We start from the raw sequence: 13,560 nt of genomic DNA, 5'->3' as shown, positions 1-13,560 counted from the left end.
ACAACAGGAATCCGAGCATTCAATTGACGAGATGATGGTGCCTTACAAGGGCACAAGGGCAGGAAATCTGCGTCAATATATTCAGAACAAACCACACAAGTGGGGGTTCAAGATTTTCGTCCGTGCAGGTGTATCAGGAGTCATTTATGATTTCCTTCCGTACACAGGGAAAGGAATGCTGACCGATCTCTCTGAAGAAGAAAAGTCATTTGGACTTGGAGGCCAAATTGTCATCACTCTGTGTAAGACTTTACCTGTTGGTATGAATACTAAGGTGTATTTTGACAACTTTTTTTGTACAATGGAGTTGATCATTTACCTGAAAGAGTTGAATATTGATTCTTTAGGGACACTGAGAAAGAATTGACTAAAAAATTGCCCCCTTGAAAGTGAAAAAGATCTTCAGTCGCGTGGGCGAGGCAGTTATGATTTCAGAATGGACACTTCATCAGGGCTCATAGTTGTGAGGTGGGTAGATAATAAAGTAGTGTGTCTTGCAAGTTCCTTCTGTGGCATAGAACCAATCTCAACTGTTAAAAGATGGAATAAAGCAGAGAAAAGAAAAACAGACGTGCCCTGTCCCAATATTGTGCAGCAATACAACAAACACATGGGTGGAGTTGATTTAGCTGGGATGCTAATCGAACTATACAGAGTTCCATTGAAATCACGCAGATGGTATTTGCGATTATTTGGATATGTTTTGGACTTGTGTGTTGTCAATGGCTGGCTTTTGTATCGAAGAGAAACTCCAGACAAGAAGATGAGTCTAAAACATTTCAGGGCACACATTGCGAATGGCCTTATGACTGCAGGTAAAAGAAAAGTAGGTAGGCCATCCTTGGATTCGAATTCACCACCCCAAAAGAGGAAGGTAAAAATACCTGTTCCAGTACAAGATGCAAGGTATGACCGTTTGGATCACTGGCCTGAATTTGGACCCAAAGGCCGATGCAGATATTGTCCCAGTGGTTATTCAACTGTGAAGTGTTCCAAATGCAATTTAGTTCTTTGCTTTGTCCCAAAACGAAACTGTTTCCAAGCTTTCCACGTGAAAGAATAAGATGCTGGACATAATATACATTTATACTGGAAAATTTACTGCATTGCTTAGTAGTATTTATATATTATTATATTCTATCAAAAGATTTGTTTCTGGAATATTGTGAATTTCTGTTGTAATAATTTTATTGTGGATTATAAAGTGGTTTTTGTCACAATAATTGCACCGCGACAGAAACAAATTCATAATACTATTGTAAATGTTGAAAAATTTTAAATTTTCGCTCGTACTTTATTTTAACTTCATGTAAAATTCTTTGGAAAACTACACTAACCATGTTACAATAAAAGTTTTAAGAGAAAAGTGTATTTCATTGAATAAAAATAATACATATTTGTTTAGATGTAAAGAATTGTATAGATAATAGGTACACATGTTACTGGCAATGTTGCTTACAATCAACATGCTGTATTTCTTATAAAAATACAATATTGTATTTCAAATGTCCAAACTTATTATTAGAAAGTCAAAATTACCTCATTTCTATAGTGAAAAAATTTTTTCAACATTAATTTCCAAGAGTGCCAAATAAAGGGTTAAGCTGCATCAACTGACACAGAGAAAGCAAACATTCTCCCTCTTAACTTGTAGTAGTAGTCAGTAGGAAATATCATAGAGGTGAAGAAGGAAAACATTGCTGGAATGTTTGTCTTTTAGCTGTCAGCACTGACAAGAAGCAGCCAACATTTGAAGTAAAAAGTGTTCACAATCAACAAATAATCAACGTAAAGCAATGGTGACCTACACTGTTTAAAAGCCTACAAAGTAGAGTAGCAAGCAGTCATCTCACATAAATGGAAGAAGAGAAAGGATATGTGACAGCACATGAGTTTATAGACTGCACTAGGAGAAGTATTCAAGCTCTACAAAGAAGGGGAGATTGAGGTTGCTACTACTAATACTTGTGGTGGAGAAGTTCCAATAATCAGTAATCATTTAAAAAAATAAAATATTAAAAAGATTGAGGACATGGCTAATATTGTGCATTAAGTACCACACGACTGCAAAGATTTGTATAACATCATTTTATCATGGCCTTCATCCATGCAATCTGCATGTGATGAACATTCTGATAGTGAGTAGCAGTGCTGTACACAGAAATCTGTTCAAAGTAATGTTCATATTGCAAGTTTACCCATACTTGAAAAAAATATGTTACTTAAAATGTATTATCGAGAATTGTTAATGTAAACATTTCGTTTGATTGATTTACTTTATTTTACTTCGCTTATTGTGCCATTTTTGGCTCATTTGCGAAGATGAGGATGAGTGATGATGTGATGAAATTGATGAATGGACACTCACAAACATCCATGCCCAGGCCAAGATTCGAACCTGGGACCCCTGGTGTCGTAGCACAATGTACTAACCACTCTGCCACAGGGGCTGTCAACATTTATTTTAGTCATAACCAGAGCTCGAAAAATTTTCTTGAAAGCTAGGCACCAGTTATGAAAATCAGGCGCCAGGAAACCACCTACTAGCAATTGTGCATACTACAGGATGTTTCAAAAGTCACGCAATCCAAACTTTGAAAATGTATATCATGAAAATCGTAAGAGATATTTACACCGGGTTTTTTTCCACTAAACTAATCCTGTAGGCTATCACTGGGTTCATAAATTTATGTTAGCATTTATCTAAATAAATGCAATTACATTATTTTAAAAAACATTGTTAATTTGCTGAAAACATCTGAGAACTGATTTTCAACAATAAATACCAACTCAAACAATTTGTGGGATCATTTGTTGGTGTTTGACTGGTTGTAAAACAGTTGCTTTGTGAGGTACAGCAGAAGCAGGGCATTTTTATTGGAAACCCTCTTGCACATGAGTGTAAGAATGAGTAGTAAAATACTCTTCAGCAATGCACATGCACTGCTCCAATGAATACGCCATGCTGAATGAATTAAAAAAAAACAGGCACAGTAGCGGCGAAAGTGAGTGAAGAGAATACAATGTAACCAGGGGCAGCTTAGGATTATCTCAAGAGTCCTATTTCGGCACAAAATCTTGATATATGATTTTTCTCATAAATGTATAGCCAATACTTAGACACGTGTTGCATGCGACTGTTGGCAATATTTTGACCTGCTAGTGTTGCCATATACGGAGATATGTCCCAAATATGGCACTTTTCACTCAATCCATATAATCGCCAGTCAAAAATTCATCAAATGTTGCACATGACCAATATTTGTCGCAAATGACAGACTGACATCGCATCAGTCATCAAATGTTTAATTATGAACCTCCAATCATTTTTTACATATTTTTCTTACTCTGAAGTTCATTTCTGAAAAAATTTGAATGCTGCTTTCCGTCAGTTATTAATTTATATAATTTTTTGTATGGAGTGAACTGAATTTTAAGCATTGAAAAATATCTCAATAGATGAGGCTTTATAATGCAGAAAACCCGGTGTAAATATCTCTTATGGTTTTCTTGATATACATTTCCAAAGTTTGGGTTGTGCAACTTTTGAAACACTCTGTATAAGATGCTGAGCATCACGGTATTCAAAACATCGCTAAATTATTTGAGAAAGCATCAAATTGGGTGTTGGGGGACAAAGGGTAAGAAATTGTTACTGACACTATGGAATGTTCACAACGTTGATAAAAGAAAAAAAAAAACATTTGCTAGCTTACGCTCTACTGCAATTTGAACTTAGAATCATCAAAATTTTGTACATATTACAGCAAAAGATCACAGTCGCCAGTCTGAAATTTTTAGTCGCCATGGCGACCTGGCGACAGAGATTTTTCGAGCCCTGGTCATAACACTTATGCATTCATGATAATGTTATATCAACTAATAACAGGGCTGTAATATTTAAAAACTGCATTTATTTCTTGCTACTTTCAAGTGAGAACCAAAGGGAAAACATTCCACGATGTTTTTATAACTGTGTCTATTTACGTATGAACCTTTTTTTAAAAAGTATTGTTTTAGAATTATTGCCAGAGCTTTATATTATAATTTCACAAAAGAAGATTTTTTTTTAAATTAATACAGTAATTTGAACCCCAACACTATTTCGTTGATTTCCCAAAAATTGCACTCTGTGGAATCTGTTCCTTCTTTCTCACCCATTCAATTAAACATACGACGAAAAAAGATATACCATATTTATCACCTTTTCGAGAATAGTAGCTTCTTTTTTCATCTTTCCGAAATATATTTATTCTTCCCCTTTACAGCTTGTATGTTAGTTGTTGACAAGTTTCATCCACAGGCTGCATCCGATTTGTTTTATTGCTGGCGATTCAGCTAAGACCATCTTAAGCTGGAAGTTCTAGATCTTTTCTACTCTTACAGCAGGCACCTATATCCTGGCAGGGGAAGTGGGGAGTGGGGATTATGCTGCAGACCATCCAGAAAGCAGTGGTGGTGCCGAGAATTACAAGGTCATGGAGTGGAGGTGCAGCATGCGCCTCATTCTACAGGCTGCTGCGTTTCTTATCCTGCTGGATTGGTCACTTCCCCGCTCCCCATTTCTCTATGGGGATACCCTACCTGCCGTAAGAGTAGAAAAGACCTATAATTTCCAGCTTAAGATGGTATAAGCTGAATTGGCGGCAATAAAACAAATCTCATGCAGCCTGCGGATCTTGCAGTTGTCTGGCTCGCCGAATGTGGCTAATATCAGAACTGATTCCCCTTTTTTGATGCCTCACACCCACATGGTTCAATTGGACCATGTCATTTGTCATGTTCCAGATGCAAACATGCAGAGGGTGATGCTTTTGCCCATTTTCTTAATATTGCCTAGAGATTGTGCCCAATCTTTATGCTAGCCATTTTCTTTCCTCCCATGGTGAATTTTTGTACAGCACTACACATTCTTTGTTGATTGAGTTTGTGTTTTAAGTCTACTTTTATGCACAGTAAGGCTAATCGGGACTGGACCTACAGTTTAAAGTGGGATTCAAACTGGGTATTGAACCCAGTAAATGCCTCAGTTTGTTTTTAGCAACATTTATATATGAACTTAAGTTTGAAATTGTTGTGGCTTCCTTTCAGGCTGTCGAGAGTCCTCCAGTGAAGAGCAAACCAAAGAAGGAGAAACCACAACAGAAAATCAAGACTGAGAAGGCACAACCTGAAATAAAAACTGAAGAAATCAAAGAGGTAAGTGAAATTTGTGAGGTAGAACTTCTCTCAAGAGATAGTTTAACCTTTAGCAGATAGCAAGTTTTTGATTTAAACCACCCAAGTTATGGGGTTCTGGGCTGCTGGTTTCGATCAAAACCACCTGCACGTGGCATCAATTAATATGTAATTTCTGTAAAAACTGCAGATGATAATTCAGTTCTGTATTTTTTGTTCATTTGTACATGAGAGTTGGAAAGAAAGTAGTGACTACATTGTTGTCACGTTGCATATGATGAAGAAAGGGCATTGCTGTCTATCCCCTGTACGTCTAGAGGGAAGGTATTAAGATTGAGGTGGAACATAGCAGAAATGCAACTGAATGTCATTTGGGTCTCTGAGAAACCTGTGGCAATAAAACCTTGCTATATCAGACAGTGGTTAATTTGGTATCAGCCTTCTGATGGTGACGTCCTAGTGTGGAGGAAGCATCACGTGCAGGGCATTCTGGTCTCGAGGCATGTTATGTTGATTTGATTCAATCGTTACTGGAGTGAATCGGTGTTGGACAGTGAGGGAGTTAGCTGCAGAAGTAGAAATAACTCACACTACAGTATTGGATGTTTTGCACTATGATTGGGTACCACACAATTGCATCCCGATGGGTACCTCATCACCTTACTGAGGTTCAAAAGTGGACATGTTACACCCTTGCAAGTGACCAGCAACTTGGGTTTGATCCTCCGAGACAGAACTGAAATGCGAGCACAAGAAAAAAACTGTACCAAGAGCCAAGGAATGTGAAAGTGATGCTGATAGTGGCCTAAGATGTGTAGCATGTCATACTCCAGCATGCGGTTCCTTCAGGCCAGATTGTGAATCCCACAGGTTCTTGGAATGTCATCTTCGGCTTGCTCTGTGGAGGAAACTCTGGTAATTCCAAACATGTTCGCCCATTGCCATTCACGAGGATGCCCGCTGTCACAATGCTGCTTGCATAAGGGAATTACTCACATGATGGGGGCGGGAGGTACTCGAACATTCTCCATATTCCCCCGACCTAAGCCCCTGCAACTTTGATCTCTTTCTCAGAGTCAAGAAACCACTGAGAGCACGTCTCCCAACAGAGATGCCATCCTGCAAGCAGTAGAGTGCTCCTTCATGGACATGAATAAAAACCACACTGCTACTAGTGTTTCAGCATCTTCCAGCAGTGTGGCAGAGGGTCATAAACATGGCTGGGGATTACATTGAGGAAATGTAAAACCTGCAAGTTCTGCAATAAATGGTTTGTCACGTATGGATGTGTTGCCACTACTTTCTTTCCAACCCTCATGCACATGAAGGAATGACATTATAAAGTAACAAAATAATATATCCATTATTACTATTATTAACAAACAAAATTTGAAAATGTTGATTTTTCCTCACATTATGGGATAAATCTTATAAATGGGCTATTTACTCTTCAACCACTGCTTTTTGTTGATATATATTTTATTTTTACATGCAACAATGAAAACAAAAGAACATGTTTTCAACATGAAGCAATTAGGGGTTCAATTTTCAAAATTTCCCTGAAAATTATGATTTTCTAAAATTTTGCATTTTTCCCCCCGAAATTGTGGGACAGGCATTACATGTCCTCAAAGATCAGCCCTTATTGTGCTTCTGTGTAAATCTGGTACATTCAACATCCATAGGGCCGATGCTAGAACTGTTTTCCGGTTGTTTTTTTCTGTAAGCTGGCAACACTCCTCTTTTACACATTGTTATTATTTTTTTTTCCAAGAAGTAGCAGCCTACTTTCAACACAACTTTGCATAGTTGTAGAAATGTACCACTGCTCCATACTACATATTCTGGGTCTGATGTGGTAGCCACAGGGGCATGCCGAATACAAATTTTTGTTTAAAATTTTGATTTTCTTTTTCTTCTTTAACTTTCATTATTGTAAGATATAATGTATAAATTTCAATTCTGATAAAAGCACTGTCATCTCTATGACAATTAGTTTCGAGTTCAGTTTTTTTTTTTCTTCTTTCTTTTTTTTTCCACCACATCAAGTTTTTAAAGCCTGTGCAAGGCTCCATCCACTAAAGGTTAAACCAGTTGGAGCACTGCATCCAGATCATACAGTAATCCTCATTTTTGGTTAAACAATTGAAATGTGTAAAAATTTTACCACATTTGCAGCAAAATTTCACATACATAAACACATTGTTCTTCAAGTTCTGTCATTATCACTTTGTCACTAATTGAATAAACAGCTTGTGCATATGCTCAGTTTTGCTGATGTAGCACGACTACCAATGCTCATAGCAGAACAGACATATGAGTTTGTTGTTAAAACCGGCCAATAGATGCACTCAATAGCTGCAGTACACTCACTGTGCTGGTTGTTACACTATTTAAAATGTTTTGTCTTTTTTTAACATGCCTTGTATTTAATCTTTATTATATACATATTACCATTATAATGATTAACATTTATTTTTTGTCTTGAGAGCTGTTAAGTGCAAGAGGAACAGGGCATGAATATTGACAATATTTACTCTTCTATTTATAGGAGGTTAAGGAACCTGAAGAGGTGGGAAAAGAGAATGATGTTAATGATGAAGATGATGATGATGAAGATGACGACGATGATGATGACGATGATGACGATGATGAAGAAGAGGATGAGGAAGATGACGATGATGAAGAGGATGGTGATGAGGAAGATGATGATAATGAAAATGAAGATGATGTAAGTAGATGAAAGCTAGTTGTACTTTCAAAATAGAAATTAAGATACCTATCTGTAAAAATACATTGCATGGTGGTGCCAGATGTGTGTACTTGTTGGCTCAAGCTCAATATAATTCAAGATCACATGTTTAAGTATTTAGACTATACATATATGAAACTGGTAGACCACTGGCATGGAATGCCAGAGACTTACATTTGATTCTTAGTTGAGCCACATCTACACATAACTTTTTCAGTAAGTTATAATGTTGCATTTGTGTTGAGAGTAACACTATGGATTGTAATGAAACAAAAACAAGGCTGAAGAGATGTGATATGGCTTCCCTACAGGGATCAGGTTGATTAATTGGTGCTGATAGACTAATTGGCCGATAAGGCACACCAGTTTCTTGTTAAAATTGTTTGTAATTTATGGATCTGGTATTTCAAGGAGTCTGAAATTGAGTACACTAATCTGTCATTTTGATATTTTCATGAATGTAAAAGCATACAAAATACCAGACCAAGTCCAGCAGTAATACATTAACCCACAGAAAAGTTACTTTTTTTTACATGGCAGTGCCCACGATCCCTAATTGGGGATCATGACAAATTATGCTGCAGAACAAAATAGTGTCTCATATACATGAAGATCTTGATCAATGTGATAAATAGAAAGAATAAACATGCTTTGTGTAGAAAATCAAAACCAAAATATTTATACAACTACAATTTAAAAATATTTTTAAAACGTGAAAAATTGACGGATGAAAATATTACATTTTTAAACATAACTGTATCTATAAATCTATCTAAAATTTCTGTGTTAACTGTTTTTTTGTTTCATCATGCAACAAGAACCTTCAATGATATGTTTATGTGTATAGATGAAAAAAATGTGTCTATATATTATGCTCAGGGAAACATATATGTGTGATCCCCAAATGGGGATCATGGGCGTTAATGGAATCATTCATCATATTGAGAAGTGTTGTGTTTGGTATCTTATATTTGAACATTACAATATCAGTTATAAGTGAAACTAAAAATTCCATATTTACCAATCCCTACTTCTGAAATTACCATATTACAAATATTTAATAAAGTTTTCGTCTAATAATTATCTGAATGTTAGTGACAGTGAATCTTTATGAACATGCAGTGTTTAGTGGACATTATCCATTGTCTGGATTTGTAGTAAAATCCCAGGTTATTGTAGGTTCAATCCCTACAACAGGAAAAATACCAAAGGCGAGAGAATAGGTGCTTAATTGAAAGCCTTGCAGCCAACATTCCACAGTAGCTTGAAAAAGTTTTTTGCAGGAGCTGTTGTCAACTAAAAAAAAAAAAGAAAGAAAAGGTTGGTGCAGAACATCCTTTATCATTCACTTCCCTCAACCTGTCCGCTGATGTTGACCCTGAGAATTTGTCAATAGTTCCTTACTTAGATTTTAATTTGTTGTGTATTGTGTTTTTTAACCTAATGGTTCTAACATATTCTGACATGACTGTTCTTCAGTGTGATTACTCACCGGGAATTTCTTGAATTTCGGAAATTATGCATGAATTTTTGCCTCCGGGAATTATGCATGAATTCTACGTGAATTTTTTTCTGTAGACGTGAAGAATTGCAACTTTTATTAATCCAAATTCCATTGACTTTAAACATATTTATAAATGCCTCGAGGCACGTTTTTCACAGTTTAGATTTTATTTGTATCGAGGAAGGAAAAGAAAGTTGCTTGGAAAATAAAACATAATTCTATCAATCTGTTTAATTTGTTAGTGTCCTTTTTTGCAGAACGATCTATCTGACAGGTGGAAGATTATTGCAATTTGATTAGGTACATTTTAATTTGAAATTCTTATACAATTAACAATTTTCGAAGGTTAGCATATCCTGTAGCATTTGTAACTTGTGTTTGTAGATGTATTTCGAGTCTGAATATGTGAAATGGCAAATGTAGACTTGACACTTTAAATTAAATAATTTAAATATATATACAGTTTAATTGAATTAGAATTTTTTGATATATTGGAATCACACAGATGTCAAAACGATAATCCATTTCTTGCCAGACACGTTCCAACATATCCTCGGTTATCAGCTCCACTGCATGAGAGATGTGCTGCTTTAAATTATCCAGGTCCTGTGGTAATGGAGTAACGTATTTTAACTCATTCGCATGAAAGTGTATCTGAACTGTAACAACTGCCCCTGTTCGTGCAAATTCCATTACGCAATATGCTTGCTCCACCTTCGTTGTTGCCATTTTAGCTATCAACAACAAGTAGCGCCTCTAGCGGATTTTACATCAACTACAACTACAGGCTATAAATTTACAACCTTCCTTTCTTCTTTCCCACCAGACTCACTTTTGTATCTCTTTTCACTTTAAAATAAATTAACCTTACTTTTGTACCATTGTTTTTTAATAACGTTGTATTATAAATGATAATTATCAAGCAATTCTTCACTGATCCTGACGCATGGTGGTCTAGTCGATAGGGCATCTGCCTGTCACCCAGGAGACCCAGGTTCGATTCCTGGGGTGGGTGATCTAAAGTTAGGATTTTTCTGATCTTGTTCCTCATAAAAGTGTATAGGTTTCACTCGGTCCCAACAAATGGATACCTGGAGGCATCCCAGTGGAATAAAAGTGACCAGAGGAGTGCTGATCATATGCCTTCCTAAATTGACTAAGATTGAGAATGTTTGGAGCTCTAACTCCACATCCCTCTATGTGCCTTCATGGCATGGTGTAATGTGCATGGTGAACTTCACCCTACCCACCTTCACTGATCCAGCATGTATTACACATACAGAGGTTGGACAAAATAATATGAACACCCAATTAGATGAGCCCCATTTTTAGAGTTGTGTGCTGACTGCACTGGCATGCACGGAATGCATCTTTTTTTCTCCGTGTCCTATGATCCCTCTGCTAGAGGTGTGAGCCACCAGTAAGCCTGTGAACGGCTTTGTGTTGTGTTACGCTACCATTATGTTGGACCTTACAGACTTCCAACGAGGGCAAATTGTTGGTGCCCAATTAGTTGGTGCATCCGTAACGACAGTTTCAAAGTTAGTAGGGGTATCGCGAGCTACTGTATCTACCGTCATGACAGCATACAAAGTGCAGGGGAAAATGACGTCTGCGAAACAGAATAGTGGCAGAAAGACGAAACTGACAGAGAGACATGAGGGCATTATGGAGGATTGTTGGCTCTCAGAGCTCACCGCAACCAAAGTGACTGCTGAGCTGAATATGCGTGTCAAGAATGCAGTGTCAATGAAAACAGTGCACCGAGAACTGCATGAACAGAATATCCATGGCAGAGCCGCTATTGTCAAACTTCTTGTAACGCAGGACAATGCCAAATGGAGACGTCAGTGGTGTCAGGAGAACAAAACTTGGACTAACGACCAATGGAAACATGTCATGTGGTCCGACGAATCAACCTTCACACTATTACGTATGGCAAACACTGGCCGAAGCATACAATCCAGACTGTCTGGTGCCAACAGTGAAGCATGGTGGCGGTAGTGTAATGGTGTCTGTGGTCATTTCATGGCATTCACTGGGTCCTATTGTCACACTGAAAGAAAGGGTAACTGCAAAGGTGCATGAAGGCATTTTAGGTGACCATGTCCATCCAATCCTGTTCCCAGCAGGAGATACCATCTTCCAGGATGATAATTCCCCCATTCATAGCCCTGGCACTGTCCAAGTTTGGTTTGATGAGCACGATGACGCAGTTACACATTTTCCCTGGCCTGCACAATCACCTGATTTGTATATTATCAAGCCATTGTGGTCAGTATTGGAAACCAGAGTACGGGCCCATTTCCCTCCGCCAGCCTATCTCAAGGAATTGGAGCAGTTTCTTGTTGAGGAATGGTATAGCATCCCACTGACTACCATCCAGGATTTGTATGCATCCATTCTCAGGTGGTCCCACACCATATTAGGTGGATGTTCATATTATTTTGTCCAACCCGTGTATCTTTCAATGAAAGATGTATTTTAAATATTCAAAATTATGAATGGTGAGAACGAAAGATCCTTAATGGCTGTGGTACACAACCAACAATTTTAGGGATCACCTTTAGGTTCGAACTTGACAGTCATGTCTTCACAAGATAATTCTCTTTATGTATTATCATAGACCAGTAGTTTCCAAACTTTTTTGTTTCACGGTGCCCTTAGTGTTTCAAGATATTTTCACAGTGCCCAAGTCAGAATATAGACCTATCTAACACTTGCAACGCTCAGTTAGTGTGGTTAGGTCCCTTGCCTTAAATTAAAAAATGAACACATATTTCAAATTCAGAAACATTTTACATGTAAAAAGTACTAAGTGAGCACATATTTGGTCCGATTCTAAAACTATGTGTAGACTAAGAAATAAGTGTAATTTCAGTGGAAATATTGGAACATTTCGCGGTGACTCTGTAAGCCAGCCAGGGTGCCACGGTACACACTTTGCGAACCACTGCTGTAGGAGTAGTTGATGTTCCAAGTTATGCACAAAGTTGATGCACAAAGTTATTATCTAAATATCTTTCTTCTTTTTTCAGGATGATGATGATGATGACGACGACGACTAATGAAATGAAGATGGGTCTCATAATTAATTTGTAAATAGCAATGAAGTTTTATAATAGATATGTTTTATTTTATGTCTCAAAAACAATGTATGAATGCATTGTTTGAGGATGACCTTGTAAATGCTTTTAATCTGTACAGAGGATATATATTTTGTGGTCTTTGATGTGTAAAGAATTTTACTGTGAATGTATGTATGAAGAGTGTATGTGCATTTTTCCTGCTGTATGTATGTATTTCCTCTATAAAGATGTGTTGAAAATAGTATTGAAAATATACTATTAAATGTATTTTCTTTCTTATGGCCAAGAATGAATTTTATTGGTAATTATTTTAGGTAGAAAATCTCTCTTGTCGGAGGTGAAGCTGTTGGCCTACTCTTGTGTCTTTAATGATATTACTGAAATATAAAAGATTGTGGAGCTCTCTCTTTGTTACAAACCCCTAATTAATTACATGATTATATTGAGTCCCCATGTAGGCTAATGGCTTTTCAATCATTCCTTCAATGCAAGTAGTTCTGAGTTTCATCCTGATACGATCTCGGAATTTTTGGTGGGTTCATCTGGGAATCTGAAATCGCAACTTTCTCAAGAAATGTAGGGAAGAAAAAACAATAATGTAAATCAACAAACTGATCACTACTTTTTATTTCCAGACCAGTATTTTCCTTCCCCAATTGTAATTTAGCTAAATGTTTAACTGATTATGTGGGTATGGCCATAATCAGTATTCTGAGGACTTGAATAAGTTAACATGCAATCTTAATTCAATATTGTGCATGTCTACTTTATGTATTTACTTACTCCAATACTGTTTTGAGAACACCTCATTTCTTGTTAATTACTACTCTGCAGAAGGTTGTTCGCTTTATATCCGACCATTTTCGATTCGGTGCTGCCACCTGGCATATCATGCTGGAACTATGGGTCTGCTGGCGGGAGCAGTGTTGTGTCTGACCTTGTAGGTGCGTGAGTGTTGGTAGTGAAATGGCGCCGACAATCAACTGGTATTGGGAGGGTTACGTAATGGCCCTTTCCATGCTAAGTTTTTATGCGTA

At 37.2% G+C, this 13,560-nt stretch overlaps 1 protein-coding gene across 6 annotated transcripts in view; it reads left to right on the top strand.

Moving 5' to 3' along the window:
* LOC145978625 (uncharacterized) overlaps window positions 1-13,117 on the top strand; it is a 79,298-nt gene extending 66,181 nt beyond the window's left edge. For 4 of the 6 annotated variants that reach the window (XM_083111397.1, XM_083111379.1, XM_083111388.1 and 1 more), the window contains 3 exons: window positions 5,092-5,199; window positions 7,730-7,909; window positions 12,473-13,117. In XM_083111397.1, the coding sequence (XP_082967523.1) occupies window positions 5,092-5,199; window positions 7,730-7,909; window positions 12,473-12,502 (318 nt within the window). In that variant the 3' untranslated portion in view covers window positions 12,503-13,117. The remainder of the gene's footprint in view (window positions 1-5,091; window positions 5,200-7,729; window positions 7,910-12,472) is intronic. The other 2 variants (XM_083111403.1, XM_083111411.1) reach the window with 2 other exon arrangements.
* Window positions 13,118-13,560: the final 443 nt, after the last annotated feature.

The sequence above is a fragment of the Lepisma saccharinum genome, chromosome 1 (genome assembly GCF_977018435.1).
Source record: "Lepisma saccharinum chromosome 1, izLepSacc3.1, whole genome shotgun sequence".
Taxonomy (NCBI): domain Eukaryota; kingdom Metazoa; phylum Arthropoda; class Insecta; order Zygentoma; family Lepismatidae; genus Lepisma; species Lepisma saccharinum.
This window is presented reverse-complemented; position numbering and strand designations above follow the sequence as displayed.